The sequence below is a fragment of the Salvelinus alpinus genome, chromosome 6, assembly GCF_045679555.1.
Source record: "Salvelinus alpinus chromosome 6, SLU_Salpinus.1, whole genome shotgun sequence".
NCBI lineage: Eukaryota > Metazoa > Chordata > Actinopteri > Salmoniformes > Salmonidae > Salvelinus > Salvelinus alpinus.
In genome coordinates, this window is record NC_092091.1 from 47,410,038 (window position 1) to 47,423,898 (window position 13,861).

The window sequence follows — 13,861 nt, forward strand, 5'->3', positions numbered from 1 at the left end:
AATGATAGTTTCCGGATTTGACCATATTAGTGACCAAAGGCTCGTATTTCTGTTTATTATATTATAATTAAGTCTATGATTTGATATTTGATAGAGCAGTCTGACTGAGCGGTGATAGGCAGCAGCAGACTCGTAAGCATTCATTCAAACAGTACTTTACTGCGTTTGCCAGCAGCTCTTAGCAATGCTTGAAGCACAGCTCTGTTTATGACTTCAAGCCTATCAACTCACAGGATTAGGCTGCCAATACTAAAGTGCCTATAAGAACATCCAATAGTCAAAGATATATGAAATACAAATGGTATAGAGAAATAGTCAACGAGTCATAATTCCTACAACCTAAAATTGGTCGATTAATCGGTATCGGCTTTTTTTGGTCCTCCAATAATCAGTATCGATGTTGAAAAAGAATAAATCGGTCAACCTCTAATCTGCTCTATATAATACATTTCTATACATTTTCTGTAACGTTGCACCCTTCAGAACAGGCCCCAGACCTTTGTTAATATTTACACTGCTCAACAAAATCACTGCAAATGTATTTTCCAGATGCGCAATCGAAGTGAGTTGACTGTTGTCAGTGATCTTCCTTCTGTAGGTATACTTGCCATCCTCTGACTTTGAAGCATAAAGACATGTTATGCTTCTACTAGACTCGTCAATATACACGCTACGCCTAGCCCTGTTTTATTGTGTATAGATGGGTTGGCTGACATCATGAAAATTATGCGCGTGCATCGATGTGGCCGGAAGGTGCACGTTATGATTGTGAATAGTCAGATAGATTGCAACACTGAAAAGAAGCTGCCTTGTGGGGGATTGTAGGTGGCTTGTTTCAGTTCATATCTTGTTATTGAAACCATGTCTTGTTTTGACTGATGTCTATGCCTATATGGCAAAAATTCGCTAGCTAGCAAACCAACAACTGTAAACATGTATTTGAGAGACAAATGCTCATTGTGCAAATGTATTTGTTTTCAATAAACATTTGGAGATTAAATATAGTTTACATGTCAACAGTCTAAGCCAGGCCCCGTCTGTTTTGCCCCATAGTTGCGTATGTGTCGAAACAACCAACCTATGTAGGTTAAATGTTATTTTCAGCTTCGCTCAAATATATTTTTTTTTATTGAAAAGTAGACCGCTGCTGGAAACTAAGACATTGCAGTGCTTGAGGCATCTCTACAGACCAGGGTTCGATCCCAGCTGGCCATGACCGGGAGACCTATGAGGTGGCGCACAATTAACACGTACGCACACCGTTAGGGGAGGGTTTGGCCAGCTGGGATGTCCTTGTCCCATCGCGCTCTAGCTAATTCTTGTGGCGGGCCGGGCGCATGCACGCTGACTTCGGTCGCCAGCTGTAGGTGTTTCCTCTGACACAATGGTGTGGCTGGCTTCCGGGTTAAGCGAGCAGTGTGTCAAGTAGCAGTGCGGTTTGACAGGGTCGTGTTTCGAGGATGCATGGCTCTCGACCTTCGCCTCTCTCGAGTCCGTACGGCGATGGGACAAGACTGTAACTACCAATTGGATATCTCAAATTGGGGAGAAAGGGCAGTAAAAAGTATCCAAAAATTATAATACATTTTTTTTCAAAGTTGTTTCCGTTATGTAATTGAAACAATGTAAATGTACATTTGTTTCATACTTCCATGTTTCAGTGAAGAAAGAAATGAACATTTCAGTTTACATTTGTTTTATTATCTATTTTCAAATCTTACAAAAAATATGACAAAATAAAATAAATAATCCCATTTCCCAGTATTATATTTTTCTTGAAAATAAAGTTTTTTTTTGTACAGTGGTACATTGGAAGAGAACATTATGTCTTGTCAGTTAGTGAGGCTGTTGTGAATATGTTTTTTTTATTTTAAATTTAGTTAAGAGGTTTAAGGGAAGGGTTCTACATACTGGTAGCTGTACAGTACATCTCACCTCCACACATCCACTTCACGGCATCATCAGCACTCCTCCTACAAGTCTCCAGAAAACGTATGTTTTGGGACTGAGAGGTACCTTTTCATTATAAAGTTGGAGGAAATACATTCCTAGCGTAAATCTGAGAAACTCCATTTAGTATGATATGTTATGTATCGTATGGTATGTATTAATTTGTGATGGCCATCACCAACTTTGTATGATGTTACAAATTAGAATTCGTATTATATGTTAGAAATTTGCAAAACGTACAATATGTTACGAATTTGCTAGATGTATATGTTACGATTCTAGCTAGGTGTCTAACATTAGCTAGGCTAGGGGTTAAGGTTAGGTTAAAGGGTTAGGGTTTGCTAAAAGGATTAAGATTAGGGGAAGGGTTAGCCTAAAGGGTTAGGGGAAGGGTTAGCTAACATGCTAAGTAGTTGCAAAGTAGCTAAAAAGTAGTAAGTAGTTAAAGTTGCTAATTAACTATAAATTGTCCATGATGAGATAAGTAACCATACTAAACATAATATATCATACTAACTTGAGTGTCCCGGATGTACATTTACGTCATTTAGCAGACGCTCTTATCCAGAGCGACTTACAAATTGGAAAGTTCATACATATTCATCCTGGTCCCCCCGTGGGGAATGAACCCACAACCCTGGCGTTGCAAGCGCCATGCTCAACCAACTGAGCCACACGGGACCACCACATGTACATGTACTATGTTATGTTTAGTCTATGAGACCAGGCTGAAATACCATATTGAGTCTCATTGCAGAAGCATGACATTATTCTGTAGTTTGTATAGTTACAGCTAGGCAATCCATGCAAAATGAAAGTTTATGCATGTTTTTTTTGCCAAAATTCATATTTGATAGGCATTTTAGGTAACCTCGTCTCATATTTAAAGCACAGGGAGAGATGAAAAGAACAGTGTACTAGGGAAGCTTCCTTAGATTAGGTTTCCTATTTCAGAAGGGAGACCGGTGTGTGTCTGGTTCAGCCCAGATGGAGAGAGGAGAGATGGGATGTTAATACCCACACTGAGAAGCCAGGTAAGGTGGAGATCGAAATATTTGGGTAGTGGAACTAGAAATGCAGTTGGCTAAGGCACGGACCAGTAGAAGACTAGTCTATATGGCTGTGCCACTATGTCCCTCCAATACTATATTATTGCAAAGATCCTAGCCAAAGAGGATGACGCGGAGGTGCAAAGTTAATGTTTACTGCATGTCTCTGTGCTGAATCTCTGCTGTGAAGTGCAGTGGTTCGTTCTTCTTTTCAATGAGGAAGACTGGATGTACTATGAGTTTATAGGCACAGATCTAATATCAGATTACCTTCCCCAAATCCAAAACTTAACAGTAGGGGTGGGGGACACACAACTGACTGCTGATCAGTATCCAAGGACAATGCCATCATACTCTAAATTAGAGACGTATAAACCACTTTCTTGTTCTCTGGCACCATCATCTGGCCACATTATAGAAAATAAAGATGGTTGATTAATCCCTTTGGATTTGCTTATAAAAGGAATTTAGAAATCTGGGATCTCGAGAAATGTAACTATGTTCTCACATGCCAGTGTACTCAGAAAGGTACTGGTTTGGCAACATCCCAAATGACATATATCCCAAAAGACACAAGGGGAAATAAAATATATGCCAGCTCTCGAATGATTGGGAACAGCAGCCATCCAGATGAAATAACAACAGCATCAGCATAAGATACTAGCGATAAGAAAAGCAAGTGTTTGCATATGTTAGGTTGTGTTATGAGGCAGGCTGGTATGGTCCTTCCTTACACCTGCAGAACAAGCTCTGCTTGTCTCAGTGCAGGACTTCGGGGTTTAGTGCAAATGCTCTCTCTTTCTCACTAATCTAGTCAGATCTTTGTGTTGAAATGGAGTGCCATGATTAGTATACTGTCTATAATGTGTCTCTCTGCAGGCTTGAATGGGGAGAGATTAGAATGGCACACAGTAACCCAAACTCTCCATAGCACATACCGTATACTGTCTAGTCTACACACACATCCATGTCAACATCCTGTGGCATCTTCCTTCATCGGACTCTCAGTTTCCTGGGCAGGCATCAGTCAAAACAACTGTCATTCTCTCTCCCTCTCTTTCTTTTCCTCTCTCTAGAACACATACTGATAGGAGACAGTATGTGTTGTCTTTTATCAAACGACTTTCATCTCTGCCTTACACAACATCCACTCTCACTGTCAGACATACACTTCAGATATTCCTGTTGTTTTCTTGGGAGGTATATACTAAGCTCGGGTGGTTCTTTTTGCTTTGTAAATAAAGCTCATGGCACTTAATGTATGTCTTTAAAATGGGAGATTAGGCTGATGAGAATGAACTTCGTGTTTTGCAGTACTGCTCAAATTTTAAACACCGATTGATATTGCACGGCTAGCAAAGCTGCTTCGTTTAAGTAGAAAAGCTGATAGGCCTTCATAGTTACAAATGTGTATGAGATCAGGCGACCATTTTGTGGATGCTACGAAAGGTCTCGTTATGCGTTTGATTCACACACACACCAATAAATGTTTTTCCTTCTCTCCCCCAAAACCAGGCTATTATGTTTCAGTGGCAAGATGGCCACCAAGATGATTTCAATTTTCAGATGAGAATAAATCAAGATAAACTGCTCTCCCTTTTTCCCCGAAAAGTTTTAGAAACACAGCTCATGCATGTCTATATGTATTGCAGACAAAAGTGAGGTATGTGTGTCTCTATACGCGCACGGTTATGATTTCATCATCATTACCATCAGCCAATTCCCCTCACAGCCTCTAGGCAATGTCTACATACACAACCTCAGACCCAGAAAGCATGGAGAGAGGCTTGGCCTTTTCACCCCACTTATTTTTCCTTGTAGTAGATATATCAAGTTAAGTTCTCACAGCAGTTTGTCATCTCTTTCCAAAGAGAGACTAGACTTTACGGTCCGGGGAGTCCGTGTGGTGTTTGATCTCCCCCGCGTCCCCTCCAGGTGAACGGCGCTCGTCCGTCACCCCATTCAGGTCAGACTTGGTGGGCTGTTTGTCAGACGCCTGGTACCCCTCTCCTGGTCGAGGTAACTGGGTCCCATTCACACAGGAGCCCCCCTCCGACTTCCCAAAGTTAAACAGTTTCCCCGGGTTGAATGACTTGCTTGGCGACTGAGACCACTCCTGGTTACCACTTGGGACGGTCGCAGACATCGTGGTAATCGTTGCCGTGGCTGCCGCTGCTACAGCAGCGGTCGCTGCCGCTTCCTTCTTATTCTCGGGCGACTTGAGGAACTTGAAGCTAAGGAACCCGGGGAGCTTGGGTTCGTTTCCGGTGGGAGACTGAGGGGAGCGCGCGCTGCTTGAGGAGAACTTGTTCTGTAAAGGGATGATCTGTTTGAGCTTCATCACGTTGTTGTTGGCCAGGAGGGAGCTGGGCCTCTTGGGCTTGTCCCCCCCTCCACCCCCCCCAGTGCGGGACTTCCCTCCATGGCTCTTGTCGTGGTGGTGGTCTCCCCCGGAGGAGTCCTTCCCCTCATCTCTCTCCCTTTCCCTGCGAGCCTGGTACTCCGCCTGCCTCTCCCTCTCCTCCTCCTCTCTCTTCCTCCTCTGTAGCTGTTGATAGTGTTGCTGTGCTTGCCGCTCGTGCCTCTGTAGGGAGAGAAACAACCGTTACAACAACTCATTCAATCACAGTCTGACAGAATTGTGCACACTCTGAACCGAGAAACTATCTATTCACTCTTAACCTCTACCAGGTACAGCCAGAAGAGGATGGTTTCTTTTCTGGGGAGTTTTCCTGCCCAATGTGCCTCTGCTTGCTCTTTGAGGTCTAGGCTGGGTTACTGTATCACTTTTTGGTTACTGGGTCACTTTGTGACAACTGGTGATATAAAAAAGGCTTTCTAAATCAATTTTATTGATTGATTGATACAATGAACTCCTCACAACACCAATGTGATTCAGGCATGGACAATTTACCTTAAAGGCCTCCCTGCGTTGGTACTCCAGTTTTGCTATCTTCTCTCCTACCCAGCTGGGGACATCTGGGATCGCTACGTGAATGATGTACTTCAGCAGGATGGCAAAGTGCTGAGAGAGAGCGAGCAAGAGAGAACGTTATAACATTTAAAAGACCAGGCTGTTTGAGTTAGCAGGCAAAGCCAGAGAGCTGTTCACCTGTGAGCTGTTTACTGGCTGCAGTGCTGTGTTGTGTTTATTTAGTATGTTGAGACTCTCCTATTCTGTCCAGCCCACCCCCCCCCCCCCTCCCTTTTACACCTCACCACAGGCAGTGTGACAGAGTGGTGGAGATGTCCAGAGATCATGTAACACTTGAGCTTTCTTACAGGTACGTACAGTCTCTGGCTGGGAGTAGGGTTCACATCACTCACCACACATCTGCCCTGTCCACAACCACAGAAGTAGCCAGGAATGATCCGCCTCATTTCACACTTTATAATTTTTTACTGCTATGGGCACTTAGCTGAAAGCTGCCTCAGAGAAGAATACATTTCATTGAGGTAGCTGTGGTTAGCTTTAAAATAGTATTGCCTGTTTCTAAGCTTTCATAGGGGCTTAAGACACACCTGCTGCTGACTAGTGATAAGACTAGCTTCAACATGGTAGATTTTTCTAATGAAAATCCCTTCTCTGAGATGTAAAACAACTTTGACATCTTTACTTACGAAAGATTTAAAGAAAGGAGGAGATTAATATGAAATTGCAAATGACATGCCCAGCAGTCTCCAAAATATGTCATATTTATTATTTTGACTTCATTTTAATCTCATCTGAAAGACTGCTAGTATACTGCACACTGAGGACGGCTTGATGCCAAAACGCATTGGTGCAGCTGCAGGTCACAATAAACGTTTGAAATGTGTCTTGGAAGACGCTACTATGACCACAGCTCACCGAGGTGACTTTTAAAGAGACAAGTCTATAAGGCCTGCTGGGCTGCTGTCAGTTTGAGAGGTTGAGCTGCTCTGAGATCAGTTGACCAGCCATATATCCTCCCTTCAACTATTAGAAGACGTCAATCAAATCTGACTCTGGATCAGTGCTGAGAGTTAGTCTACCACCTACAAAATCCCTATTTAAACTCTGCCAACACTGAAACAGAGTGAGACTCAAAACCCCATCAGCCAACTGAGCTAAAGCCTAGGCATTAGCTGATGTCAGGTGTGTGACTGTAGTAGAGTCTGTACTTCGAGGATGACAATGGAGATGATGGCCATCTCAGGGCTGAGCCAGGGGAAGAGTCGCTGCAGCTGACCACACTGACCAATCAGGTAACAGTTGACTATGATGGCGATTAGACCCATGGCTTCCATTGCTGTCTGCAGAGAGAGAGACACACACACAACAGACAGGCTTACTGTATTTACATGCAGTATAACACAAAACCTCATGCTTTCAAAGCTTACACAAGGTAAATTCATGATTAGGTTTATACTAAAGGACAGGGCTCTGTTTATGAAATATTAGTGCTGGGCTGCAAAAAAAGCCTGTGAACACTGTGGCCTTCCATAACCAGAGTCCCCCGTTCCCACTGCCGTTCTTAGAACTGTCCTTTAGTCCTACCTGTCCTTGTCCTACTTGTCATTGTCCCTCAGTCCTACTGTTCTGTCCTACCTGTCCCGTCGCTCAGTACTACCTGTCCCTCAGTCCTACATTCCACTGTCCGTCTCTCAGTCCTACCTGTCACTCAGTCCTACCTGCCACTGTGCCTTAGTCATATCTGTCACTGTCCCTCAGTCCTACTTGCCCTGTCCCTCAGTCCTACTTGTCCTGTCCCTCAGTCCTACCTGCCACTGTTCCTCAGTCTTACCTGTCCATGTCCCTCAGTCTTACCTGTCCCTCAGTCCTACCTGCCACTGTCCTTCAGTTCTACCTGTCCCTCAGTTCTACTTGCCACTGTCCCTCAGTCCTACCTGCCAGTGTCCCTCAGTCCTACCTGCCAGTGTCCCTCAGTCCTACCTGTCCCTCAGTCCTACCTGCCAGTGTCCCTCAGTCCTACCTGCCAGTGTCCCTCAGTTCTACCTGCCAGTGTCCCTCAGTTCTACCTGCCAGTGTCCCTCAGTCCTACCTGCCAGTGTCCCTCAGTCCTACCTGTCCCTCAGTCCTACCTGCCAGTGTCCCTCAGTCCTACCTGCCAGTGTCCCTCAGTCCTACCTGTCCCTCAGTCCTACCTGCCAGTGTCCCTCAGTCCTACCTGCCAGTGTCCCTCAGTTCTACCTGCCAGTGTCCCTCAGTTCTACCTGCCAGTGTCCCTCAGTCCTACCTGTACTTCAGTCCTAACTGCCACTAAGTATCATTTCTACTTTTTTTTGTAAGTTCTTTCAATTTGACATATTAAGTACTGAGCTTGAAAAGACTGTTCTACCTGCCACTGTCCGATGCTCTCCACCCTCTGACCAAAGGGCCTCTGCAGGCCGGTACAGAGCTTTAAGGCGTCGCTGCGGATCTCTATGATGTTGTTAATGAGAGCACACATGGCCGCCAAGGGGAAGGCTGAGGAGAAGAGAACCACATAGCCAAACTGGACAAACATCTCCTGGTAGTCCTGGAAGGTGTCCTGGAAGGGACAAAATACATAAGACACTGTCAGCACGGTGACATGGATAGATAATTATCACAGTGTTTAATATCTTTATTGTTTCAGTAAGGGCCAGAACAGAAGTTGTGTAAATGTAGTTGTACATGTATGGGAAGTTAGCTAGTCATGGCTAACTTTGCCTCGCACAGTGACGTCAAAAGACCTAAAGTAATATCTTACTGATTCTGAGTGCAAGATACAGATACCATGCATTTACATTTCTTGGTGGTAATACATACTGTATCTGCACTGTAGGGTTGTTCCACGAAAAGTGTCTTTTTCGATATTTTAATACAAAATTGTGCACCAATATATTGCATTTTAAAAGCCAGTTATATTAGGGGCCTCCCAAGTAGCGCAGTGATTTAAGGCACTGCATCGCAGTGCTAGCTGTGCCACTAGAGATCCTGGTTCGAGTCCAGGCTCTGTCGCAGCCGGCCGCAACCGGGAGACCCATGGGGCGATGCACAATTGGCCCCGCGTCACCCGGGTTAGGGGAGGGTTTGGCCGACAGGGATGTCCTTTTCCCATCGCGCTCTAGCGACTCCTGTGGTGGGCCAGGCATGCACGCTGACACGGTCGCCAGGTGTATGGTGTTTCCTCCGACACATTGGTGTGGCTGGCTTCCAGGTTATGCGGGCATTGTGTCAAGAAGCAGTGCGGCTTGGTTGGGTTGTGTTTTGTTTCGGGGGACGTAGGGCTCCCGACCTTCGCCTCTCCCGAGTCCGTACGGGAGTTGCAGCGATGAGACAAGACTAACTACCAATTGGAAACCATGAAATTGGGGATAAAAAAAGGGGTAAAATAATGAAAAAATTATCAGCCAGTTATATTAAATTAAGTGCCTTTTAATATAGACCACATGGAGAATTCCATCTGATTTTTTTATATGAATAAAGACTTGCTAAAGTACTGAAATTCAGCATTTTGACATGCCCCTCCATGCACCCTCTGACTTATAGGAAGATTTTAACCCACTTAACTTGGAAAAATGTTGGTTTTCACCATTAGTAGCTAGGTTTCCATCCAATCGGTGAGAGATTTTAATGTGCATATTCAAAAATTTGCATAAAAATAATATGTGCATTTTCCCACCAGATATGTGTTTCTATCAAATATGTTTTTCTATCAAAAAAGGCTTTGCGTGATGATGTAGTGCACTTAAAAATACCCTTTGAAGTAAAATGGGTTTCCATTGAATTTTCAACTCTACTGATGATTTTCTCACAAAAATGTTGCACTATATAGCATGTGTGCCCACTCTGGTATTGGCACTTGTGCTCTAGCCAACAGCTCTTAGATACAGTGCGGGTAGGATAGCCTACATGATGAGATTATTATGGAGAACGATTATTTTTATTTGTCAAACGCTAGCCATGCAACGATGATCATGTCACCAGAATAAGACCCTCAATATTTATAGGAAAGGAGCATCAAACTCATCACCTTGCACATTCACCACCCTGTGAAGTTCATCATAATTTATTTAATCTGTAGCCTAATAATCTGCATGCTTCCCGACGATGGGTAGTGGGAGGATCACACAACATGTAATCGCGTGACTCCAAGTTTACTTCGCTATGATGGTTGTTATATCAATATTTGTGCATAAAAGCTTTTCGACCTACATTTTTTGCACAATTCATTTTACCATGTAGCGTATTTTGTTTTATCGACATTTGAAAAGTTTACTGACACATTTTCAGTTTCCATAAAGCCTGTCGTTACATTTTTTATCCGGCGTACTTTACTCGCATAAAAATGTTGGATGGAAACCTGGTTAGTATATAGCCCTAGCTATTTTGTTGCTTTGACAAGGTCATTTCTGAAGATCATTTATTTCATGTGATTTGGGATTCATTTACGTTTGTCCCTCATTTTATGGTCAACCCTGTTATGTGAACTGAACTCACGATTTAACATTGTGAAACTATATATTTTTTATTATTTATTTCAAAAGAAACATTGAACATCTAATAGTCAAATAATAGTGTAAAAGCAAGTTTTTAGATTTGTTTTGGTGTTTTGTGGTGGAAAACTGAGCGGATCGAGCATAACACGTCAACCCTGTTACCCATAGATGGAAAGGCTAGAAATGTTTTAACAATGACATTTATTCTGTTGTTGCACACAACAAGTTTCCATTCCCTCTGTCAGAAGAGGATTTATGGCTGAGTTAAGACGAAAACGTCAACCCTGTTACTTTATTTGGCACTTAATAGGCCCTTACTATAGTCTTTTAAAAATGTATTTAACCTCTTGATGGGAAAATGTGTTCTTTATGACAGAATGTTAAAATTAGGTTAAATCATTTTTATTTGTTTTACCAAGTTACACTTCTCAAAGGGCACCAAATTGGTGGAACGGCCATGTAATTACATTCAAGTTAGCTAAGTAGTCAATAATATAACTAGAAGTGTTCCCCACAAAGTAAACATAGAACCCACCCATACCATCCCAACAACAAACAGGGAGGGAATAGAGTTCAGAGCTCAAACCACTTTAGGCATTGCGCTGACAGAAACAAACATCTCTCTGGTAAGAAGAAGGGGGGGGGGGGGTGTATGCCTTATGATTAACTTTTTGTGGTGTAATCATAACATACAGGAACTCAAGTCCTTTTGTTCACCTGACCTATAATTCCTTACAATCAAATGCCGAACGCATTATCTACCAAGATAATTGTCTTCGATTATAATCACAGCCGTGTATACCCCCCCCCCCCGACTTTTTTGGAAAGTCGGTTAGGACATCTACTTTGTGCATGACAAGTCATTTTTCAAACAACTGTTTACAGACAGATTAATTCACTCTATCACAATTCCAGTGGGTCAGAAGTTAAATACACTAAGTTGACTGTGCCTTTAAACAGCTTGGAAAATTCCAGAAAATTATGTCATGGCTTTAGAAGCTTCCTATAGGCTAATTGACATCATTTGAGGTGTACCTGTGGATGTATTTCAAGGCCTACCTTCAATCTCAGTGCCTCTGTTTGACATCATGGGAAAATCAAAAGAAATCAGCCAGGACCTCAGAAAAGAAAATTGTTGACCTCCACAAGTCTGGTTCATCCTTGGGAGAAATTTCCACATGCCTGAAGGTACCATGTTCATCTGTACAAACAATAGTACGAATGTATAAACACCATGGGGCCACGCAGCTGTCATACCGCTCAGGAAGGAGATGCGTTCTGTCTCCTAGAGATGAACGTACTTTGGTGCGAAAAGTGCAAATCAATCCCAGAACAACAGCAAAGGACCTTGTGAAGATGCTGGAGGAAACAGTTACAAAAGTATCTATATCCACAGTAAAACGAGTCCTATATCGACATAACCTGAAAGGCCGCTCAGCAAGGAAGAAGCCACTGCTCCAAAACCGCCATTAAAAAATTCAGACTACGGTTTGCAACTGCACATGGGGACAAAGATCGTACTTTTTGGAGAAATGTCCTCTGCTCTGATGAGAACTGTTTGGCCATAATGACCATTGTTGTGTTTGGAGGAAAAAGGGGGAAGCTTGCAAGCCGAAGAACATCATCCCAAAAGTGAAGCACGGGGGTTGCAGCATCATGTTGTGGGGGTGCTTTGCTGCAGGAGAGACTGGTGCACTTCACAAAATAGATGGCATCATGAGGGAAGGGAAATTATGTGGATATATTGAAGCAACATCTCAAGACATCAGTCAGGAAGTTGAATCTTGGTCGCAAATGGGTCTTCCAAATGGACAATGGTCCCAAGCATACTTCCAAAGTTGTGGCAAAATGGCTTAAGGACAACAAAGTCAAGGTATTGGAGTGGCCATCACAAAGCCCTGACCTCAATCCCATAGACAATGTGTGGGCAGAACTGAGGAGGCCTACAAACCTGACTCAGTTACACCAGCTCTGTCAGAAGGAATGGGCCAAAATTCACCAGCAGGGAATTTTTACTAGGATTAAATGTCAGGAATTGTGAAAAACTGAGTTTAAATGTATTTGGCTAAAGTGTATGTAAACTTCCAACTTCAACTATAATCTATGTATGTGTTTGTGTTGTCCTACCTCATAGGTCTGCATGCAGCTCTCAATCTCAGCCTGTGCCAGAATCGTACTCTCCTGCTCCTCTGGCGGGTCGATCCACGACTCCCTCTTGGTCTCAGAGTCTAGTCTCTCCAAACTCCTCTGCCGTCTGTGATGACGCACCCTCACCGTGCTCTCCTGCCCAGAAGGCAGTGGGGCAGCCGCCACACTTTCATTGGCCGAACCACCCGTGTCCTTCATCTCATTGTCATCGGCATCATCATACGTCTCGAACACCGAGGCCGGGTCCATCCCCTTCTCCACCATGGTGGGGCTGCCATCCTCCAGGAAACTATCCTCTATTGTGGGGACGCAGCCCCCTCCAGACGACTTCCTGTCCACCTTCTCTATGAAGCTAACCTTCCTCAGCTTCAGGCCACAGTCTATTAACTCCTCGTTCTCTCCCTCACTGAACCTCCCGCTGTCTCCCTCCTCCCTCTCCCTTTCCTCCACGTCAGGCACCCCACATCCACCGTTCAGACACTTCTTCTCCCTATAGAACAGAAGAAAGGTTAGGCTTCCACTTACTTTAGTCTAATCAACACTATTGTATCTAATAATGTGAATAGGTCACACATCCTCAAACAAATCAAAATATAGACTTGTCTATACTCAAAGAAACATGCCCTAAAAAGAAAATCTCTAATTTAACTTATTCATGAATGAATATAAGCCGTTGTGTTAGCATTACCTGGGGTCAGGCTGTCCCACCCCGGATCTGGTTCCCCTCAGGCCGTGGCCCGGGGCGGCCTGGTCAGTGGGTGAAGCATGGGCCTTTCCTGCGGCCAGCCGGCAGTACTTGAGCAGGGTTGAGAGGAGCAGGTCCCAGACGCCGCGCAGGGTGAGCTCGCCCAGCTTGTGGCGCTCGTACAGGTAAGGCTGGAGCACCTCTTTCACGTTCTGGACAAACTGCCGGGTGATCAGAAGGGTGGCCAGCATCTGACAGGATCAAGGGTTAAATAAAGTAGAGGATCAAGGCTTAAAAGGTCAGAGTTGTCATGATCGGTCACTGGGTTTAAATACCATCGGTGGAGCTTTCCATAAGTAGGCACCACACTAAACAAATAAAATGCTAAAAAATATAATTTCTTTGCAGAAATACACTGAGTATACAAAACATTAAGAACACCAGTCCATGACATAGACTGACCAGGTGAATCCAGGTGAAAGCTATGATGTCACTTGTAAATCCACTTCAATCAGTGTAGATGAAGGGGAGGAAACAATGTATACATGGATTGTGTTTGTGTGCCATTCAGAGGGGGATTGGG

The 13,861-nt window shown here is 43.8% G+C and overlaps 1 protein-coding gene across 1 annotated transcript in view; it reads right to left on the reverse strand.

The window, feature by feature from the left end:
* Positions 1-1,679: 1,679 nt before the first annotated feature.
* Positions 1,680-13,861, reverse strand: part of LOC139577573 (anoctamin-8-like) — a 64,070-nt gene continuing 51,888 nt past the window's right edge. Inside the window, exons 13-18 of the mRNA XM_071404681.1 lie at positions 13,282-13,529; positions 12,573-13,083; positions 8,321-8,512; positions 7,143-7,274; positions 5,914-6,024; positions 1,680-5,583 (exon numbers count right to left, since the gene is read on the reverse strand). Coding sequence (XP_071260782.1) covers positions 4,876-5,583; positions 5,914-6,024; positions 7,143-7,274; positions 8,321-8,512; positions 12,573-13,083; positions 13,282-13,529 — 1,902 coding nt within the window. The 3' untranslated portion in view covers positions 1,680-4,875. The remainder of the gene's footprint in view (positions 5,584-5,913; positions 6,025-7,142; positions 7,275-8,320; positions 8,513-12,572; positions 13,084-13,281; positions 13,530-13,861) is intronic.